This window comes from Stegastes partitus, unplaced genomic scaffold (assembly GCF_000690725.1).
Source record: "Stegastes partitus isolate 25-593 unplaced genomic scaffold, Stegastes_partitus-1.0.2 Scaffold170, whole genome shotgun sequence".
In the NCBI taxonomy this organism is placed as follows: domain Eukaryota; kingdom Metazoa; phylum Chordata; class Actinopteri; family Pomacentridae; genus Stegastes; species Stegastes partitus.
This window is the reverse complement of record NW_007577901.1, coordinates 283,917-291,703: the sequence shown is the minus strand read 5'-3', so window position 1 is coordinate 291,703 and position 7,787 is coordinate 283,917. Positions and strand designations below refer to the sequence as shown.

General features: G+C 42.1%; 1 protein-coding gene across 1 annotated transcript in view; it reads right to left on the bottom strand.

The window, feature by feature from the left end:
- Nucleotides 1-7,787, bottom strand: part of LOC103355874 (diacylglycerol kinase zeta-like) — a 95,784-nt gene that overhangs the window by 12,389 nt on the left and 75,608 nt on the right. The window contains exon 31 of the mRNA XM_008279813.1: nt 4,543-4,587. Coding sequence (XP_008278035.1) covers nt 4,543-4,587 — 45 coding nt within the window. The remainder of the gene's footprint in view (nt 1-4,542; nt 4,588-7,787) is intronic.

Genomic DNA, 7,787 nt, shown 5'->3' with positions numbered 1-7,787 from the left:
CACCTACGGACAATTTAGAATCACCAATTAACCTCAACATGTTTTTGGACTGTGGGAGGAAGCCGGAGAACCCAGAGAGAACATACAAACTCCATGTCGAAACATCCAGGTGTCCTCATCAGGACGCAAACCGGTGACCTTCTAGCTACTAGCCAATGGTGCTAACCACCGATCCACCTTGCAGCCCTGCTCTCTAACATCACCATGTAAATTCTCCAGACATGTAAACATAACAGATTCCTGCGTGATCATAGAAGTGGAGTTCCATCCATCCATTATCTATACATCGCTTAATCCTCACTAGGGTCGCGGGGGGCTGGAGCCTATCCCAGCCAACTTAGGGCGAAGGCAGGGGACACCCTGGACAGGTCACCAGTCTATCACAGGGCTACACTTCGAGACTGCTAACCAAGCACACTCACATTCACACCTACAGACAATTTAGAATCACCAAATAACCTCAACATGTTTTTGGACTGTGTGGCAGGAAGCCGGAGAACCCGGAGAGAACCCACGCTGCACGGGGAGAACATGCAAACTCCACGCAGAAACATCCAGGTGTCCTCGCCAGGACACAAACCGGTGACCTTCTAGCTGCGAGCCAATGGTGCTAACCACCGATCCACCTCTCTAACATCACCATGTAAATTCTCCAGATAGGCAAACATAACAGATTCCTGCGTGATTGTAGAAGTGGAGCTATATCCAGGAATTTCTATTTTTTGTTGGTTTGGTGGACTTGGACTCAACGTCATGGTCAAAGCTGTCACATCCTACACCACAATGGAAACAGAGAGGCCGAAAGTAATGATACCTGCGGTGGAAAGTGGCCTAATGTTCCGTGACACTGATTGTCCAAGTCTCTGGAGCTTTACAGGAGAAATGAGCACCATTCTCCCAAAAGATATTCAGTGTTTTGACGACGGTGTCGAAGGCCACAGCACATGAATCACATCATTTTCATACTCATTAAACCATCCAGTGACCCTGCGTGCCCTATGAATGGAGGCATTTTCAATCCAATCAAGGGAAAAATGTTTCATCACAGGATAACTCTAAAAGACTATGGATTGATTTGCAGTGAACTTTTCTTCTACAATGACAAGTGGGTTTAAACCACGCCAGCAAAATGCCCTCCACAGAGTATCAGCATCACTGTAGGCATCGAGCGCTGCTGTGCTTGTTGAGAATATGTTGAAGGATGGTTTCTGCATCACCAAACTCTTAAATGTGCAGCTCTCTTTGTACTGAGGGGTTTATGTGCTGTAAACTCTACTATAATACCCCGCTGTATGTAAATGTGTTTTTGCTGACAGTCATCAAATGTCAAACAGAATTTCCGAACCTATCTGCTGATATCGTTGCCATAAATCTAAATGCAGATTTAGTCACTCCTTCCTTGAGCCGTCTTGGTGACTGTAGCTCCTGCCATCTGTGCCCCAACAGTGAACCCTTTATCAAAGATCTTTACCTCTTGACATCTTGATCAGCTGGGCTGGTCGGCATCTTAAACAGGCCACAGAGGATGATGTTTTACACATTTTTAATTAAAAGGGAACTTATCAGCGTTTATCCTTCAGTGCTGATAGGCTACTACCTGTGATGTGTCAGTAATCAGACCAAAGAGGTGGCTGCATCAGAGCCAAAGCAGAACATTTTAAAATTAAGTTAAAAGAAATACATGATACCAGTAATGGAAATGAAATCCACATGAATCCACGAGCCCACAGTGTTTCCTGCTGTGTGGTGCACAGATACACCCCAGTGAGTCTACTTCCAGGACAAAACACTCCACTCAAATAGCAAACACCGTCTACTTAAGTTTCATGTTACCTTCATTTGAACTTTAGAAGTCATTTTTACCCGAAACAAGGAGTGTGGGCATTTTTTTCCCTCCATATCTTCCAGTATAATTGCTCCGAGAGAGTCTTCACAGCCAGAGCAGAGACGAGAAATGATTACAGCAACCACATCTTTTACAATATATCTATGGTTTGTGAATATTACGCGGCGATAGACTTGAAAAACTGAGCCTTGCCCTTTAATCCTGGTTTAATGTTTGCTTCAGCGCAGTCTGTGTTGACAGAACACTCTTCATGGAGCCACAGGAAACACAGCAAATCTCTTACACTTGCAAGCGAAATGCAAAAGGATTGAAAGACTAAATGGATCAACATGTTGATTCTTTTATTGTATCTTAAATGCAGAATGAAATGTTCATTTGATGCAGCCAATATGGAGGTTGACGCATCCATTTCCACTGTGTTACATTCTTTTCTCAAGGATGAGCTGAATTACATACAAGGCTGAATTACAAATGGGCCTGAGCAGCCGATCGCCCTCAAGGCTCCACATTCACAGTGTTGCAATTAGTTTGCACTACTTCGATTCATAATCTGCTGGATAATAGTGTATGCACCACTAAAGGACAATATAAACTGAAATAAAAGGAGACTTAAGGGGACACTTGGATTATTTCCTAATACTAAATCCCCTCAAGATTTGGTAATAATGCAATGTGAGGCATCCCTGAGTTAAAATCTGGTTTTAAGGCCTGTTTATTTTGTGCTTGCACACACCATGCAGCGTGTAAGCAGCAATTACTAACTAACTAATACAACCACAATGCACAGAATTGGGGGTTGTGAGTGTGAGTGACCCACAGCCCCATCAGCCCTCCAGAGGATTCATCCAGCCCAGACTAAATATGGTAACTTTGAAAAGCCAACACTGGGCACTATTTAATCGTGCAAGTTGACAAGTGCAAAGTCTCCGGGTGCACAGACTGTGTGGGCATCTCCACCTGCTATTCTGGTTCACGTAGGTGCAGCAGCACAAAGCGTGGTGATTAAGAAATACACCCTCGGCCCTGGTCTCAGCTCGACAAATTAAGCTTCTTCAGGAAATCACATTCACGTCTGGTGAAGCAGTTAATGTGATCGTATCAATCTGATGCTATTTCAGTCACAACTCCAGCCTACTTCACATTGCAAATGGTTACATCATTTCTTAAAATGTGACAAAACAGCATTTGCTTTGTGATGCATTTTAAGAATGAAACATGAAACACTGATCCTTTTTCAGATTTAAAAAAAAAAATAAGGTTGTGACGCATTGGAAGAAAACCCAGCCAGTCTGATGTGAGCAGAGGTCTGGTTATTATGTAGACGCCCCGGCGTTGTGTACTTAATAAGTACAGTGGACAGCTGAATGTAATGGCACTGCACTCTGGCGTAGCAATTCTCAATTGGAGGCTGCAGATTTATGAACATATGCATTCTGCTGCCTTCAGATGGCTGCAGGGATTTAATGAACTGAAGCTAAAGCTTTGCACACAGTAAAAAGCAGCTGTGGAGGAAAGACGCTGCAAGAATCAGTCATATTTATTAATGGTCAGCGCTATCGACTTTAACCACATTAAAAGTTCATTTTCTTCCAACAGATGAAGGTTTAATTAAATCTGTTTACTTCCTTTTTAAGCATTATTGTGTGTGTAGCTGCAAAGTATTGTGTTTCCGCTTGATTACAAAATCTTCAGATTGGCATCAGATTGATGTCGCTTCGGAGATTTTTAATGCAACATCTATGACAGATTTTCCCTCTAAAATGCCAACAACTGGCTCTGTGCTGGCTCATTTGAATAAATGTCCCTCCTTATCCTTTCAGTCTGTGCTGGGCACCAAATTGCCACACAGTCGGGCAAAGCCAATGTCAAGGAAAAATACCTGAGAGCTGCTTGCGGTGGTCATTCCGCTACCACGAAAATAGTGTCCTCTATCAGGCTTAAAGGAAAATAATAGACCTGTCTGGCGTCTGGTGTTTCTGGCCCAGTCAGGATTGTTTTTAGTGACACCACAGTGTTCTACCTCTCAGCAACTAATTTGATGACTATGATGGATGAAGCTGTTCAAACAAAACCCAAATTGTAAGAATGTTTTCCTCCGAGGCAGCTGACGCTCAGCATGTCTCTTTCAGAAATAACAGCACTACTGTATGAGTTGCTGTTGTGGCAGAATGGTACTAATTTCCACAGTGACTTTAATCACTGACAGCAAGAACTGGGTTGCATTGAGCTCAGAACGCAAAACACCACAGACCCGAATCAAACACGAACCCACTGGCAAACTCACCGCCACCAAAGAAACACAACAGAATCCAAAACGTGAAGTGAAAACACGCAAGTTCCCAAAGAGAATAAAACCACAGTGAAGCTGACAGAAAAGAAAGCTGGGGCTCCCACACACTCAACTCTCAGCATGCAAAGTGACAGAGGTTGAGAAAATATGTGTCAGAGAAGAAAAGAGCCTGTCTGGAGACACAGGAGATGCCTCGCTTCTCTTTCTTAAGCAGACACACACACATGCACATGTCAGGTACAAGTTCAGGAATGTGAAACTTAAATGAATAAATTAAGCTGCACCAAACAGCTTCTGCAGGCTACATATAGGACGCAGCAACGTTTATGAATGTACGTATGTGTACATTTATGTAGACATATATGTGTGTCTGTGTGTGTGTGTGTGTGTGTGTGTGTTACCTTTTTCTTTCTCTTTCTCTGTTTCACTCGTCTTTTGGCTCTTTTCCTGTCTGCAGACAAAAACACAGAAAGGCTGTTTAAGCACTTATTGAGTCTGTTGAGCCATAATTCTACCTGTCAAACACACAATTATGCACAATCATTCATGTGCACACACTTACTCTTGTATTCTGTGTGCTATATGGTACATTGGCTTTTCAATGAGTGACCAAAACACACCCTGTGGATGTTTGACACTATACACACACATCAGTAGATGGATGAGTTCAAGGATCAGTTTTATACTTACTAAAGAAAGTCATCTTTTTAAGTACTTTTGTAAAAAAATAGGCCTCTGCAAACTTAAAACAGCTGCTTCTCAGCTCGAGGACAGCAAATAATAGTTTTACATTGTGCAAAAATGTTTCAACGCTACCGTGTCTTCACCCCGTAAAAGACTTCTGACAGTCTCTAAACAGTGTACTTCAGCCCCCTTTTGTACTCTGGCTGTTTGAGTTGTATTTTCTTAAAATTATACTGATAACCCACAAAAATTATGACCACTCCTGCCCAGTATGCCATCGGTGCTTTGCATGCTGCCAAACCAGCTCCGATCCACAGAGGCATGAACTCTACAAGACCTCTGAAGGAGCCCTGTGGTATCTGGCAATAAGACATTATCAGCAGATCCTGTAAGTTCTGGAAGTTGTGGTTGGAGCAGACGTGACTCAGAGTTGCACATCCCCCCCAACCCCCTGTTGCCACTTGGCAATGTCATCACTTGCGACCGGAAGCTCCCCACGAGCCCTGCCGTTTTTGAGATGCTTCAACTCAGTTGTCGAGGCCGTCAGTCTCACAAAAGAAGCCAAGAAAAATAATTTCTTTGATATGGAACGAGAGTTCAGCAAGTGGCTTGCATGCAGAAAAAAAAACAAGAACTTGGATGCTGAACAATGTAAAATTTGAAATGTTTGGCTCTAGCAGAAGGCAAAAGTGAAACACGGTGGAGGTTACGTGCACGTTTGAGGTTGGATTTCTGTGAGTAAAGTTGGAAATGTCTTTGGGATGAGTGGTTTTCTTAGTGCAGAGAACTACAGCGGACAGATTCACATCCATGACACCGTACTATCAGGAGGACCGATTGGTCGCCAATTTATTTTTGCAGCATGACCGCCAGCTCAAACTCATACAGCAAGTAATAAAGAACTACCTTCAGCACCAAGAACAAACCTCAACATCATAGAGTCCACCCAGGATCACATGAAGAGACAGAGGACACTGAGACACACCCAAGCACAAAGGCCACTGTTGTGTCTCCATCACTTCATGGGACATTACACTGACTTACTTGGTTACTTGCTCTTTCTATGGCTGTTAATGGCTGATAAAAATTGTGAAGTGGGGCGCACCAGAAAGAGTTTGAGAATCACTGCCTCACATGTTCCTAAACTTTGAAAGAAGCAGGGTTCCCCACACGTCTTCCATCAAAAAGCAATGAATCTGGTGCTTCTCATCTCCAGCACATAAGACTGCAATATGTACAAAAAACATGATTTATGCTTTGCCTGACATTATGTACAGACTAACCACGGCTCTGCAGCATCATTAAAGCTCTCCCAGAGGTGCTGACATCAGAAACCGTGGAGCCCTTTGGCATTAATGAAGAGCTGAATTTGTCATGTTTCCTCTAAGTTGTCAAACTTGACAGATATTTATAGCTGTACTTGTGTAACTTTAACACAGGCTTGTTTCATCTCTGACATGATGCTCGCCGTCTGACATAAAGGAATTGCTTGATTTGTCATGTTTCCTCTGGTTTGTCACCTCTGACAGATGTTTGTTCTGAGGTTATTTGTACGTTACCTCTATTACTTAAAGAGAGATCTGTGTTGTGTTGTTTCTGACATGGTGTTGGGGATGTGTCCTTGGATTGATCATCCCATAGGTTTGAAATTCCTGTTCAGCAATCATCCATTCGTAACTGTACACCTAGTTTAGGGTGAATGTCTTTGTCCAGTTTGACTCTAATGAAGACACAGTCGTGTATTTAGGTCCCCTTTATACTCTTCTTCACCTTAACTTTTGCTTGTGTCCCTAAAAAGAGGTGATCACCCACAGTAGGACTGTGTAAACAGACAGTTAGTCCTAAGAGAAAGAGTAAAGCAAGTAGTCGCACACACGCAGACAAACAGACTGACCTGTTTAGGGTACAGAAAGAAAACTACTTGTACTCATTTGTCGGTGCAGAAGTGTTTTAATGAGCAGAGCACTGTTGTGCTTTAATGAGTACTGGTATGTTTTAATGAGCAGAGCGATGTCACAAAGCCTTGACTTAAACTGACAATATCACTTTGTGTACGTCTCATTACTAAATGAAAACTCAAGCAGAACACACAAACCGCCAACAACAGACAGCATCAAACCACATCGCACTGCTTGTGACAGTATTCTCACCCCTTGGACTCTCTTATCACCTGTTGGTTTTTGCATGTCATAGCTTCAGGCCAGTTCAAGGCTCCTGCATGAAGGAAATGAACCCCGACAGCCGACAGCGGACTCGCACACAATTCTGTTCATATCACAATAGGTACTCTGCTACACAGACGGCCTCATTTAGCTTCATGTCAAACGCGGAAAAGTCATGAGGCTACCGTGGATATTTCTGAAAGGCCATGACTTTGCTTTTTTTTTTTACAGGATATTACAGGTACACTGCAAAAACTCAAAATCTTACCAAGTTTATTAATCTTGTTTTTAGTCAAAATGTCTCATCCCACTTGATTTGAGATAAATTCACCTAACAAGTAACATTTCAGCAAGATAGAGGGACTTGTTTTAAGACAATGCATCTTAAATATCTGGTTATGTCAAACAATCTTGAAATTATCTTGTTTTGAGTTGTATTTTAGAAGAAACAAGGCTAATTTGACATTTCATATATTTGTAAAGCTGAGGTGTTATTTGTATAAGATAGATAATAAACTTTACTTAATTCAAGTGAGAAAGAGCTATGCTGATAAAAGGAGGACAAGTTTATTTTTTGAGGGTTGAGTTACAGTTTGAAGACACCATTTCTTTTAGATCAGATAAAAATGTACATCCTCAAACCACATGCACACAATTAAACAGTGAAATGAAGACTTACAAAAGGTTTCAAATGAGCAGTATTTACTGGTTTGTATTGAAGGAGTTACGTGCAATGATGTCAGTGAGCTCATACTTAATTGGGATGCCATTTTTAAAGGTTAAATAGTAGTATGCTGTATGATCA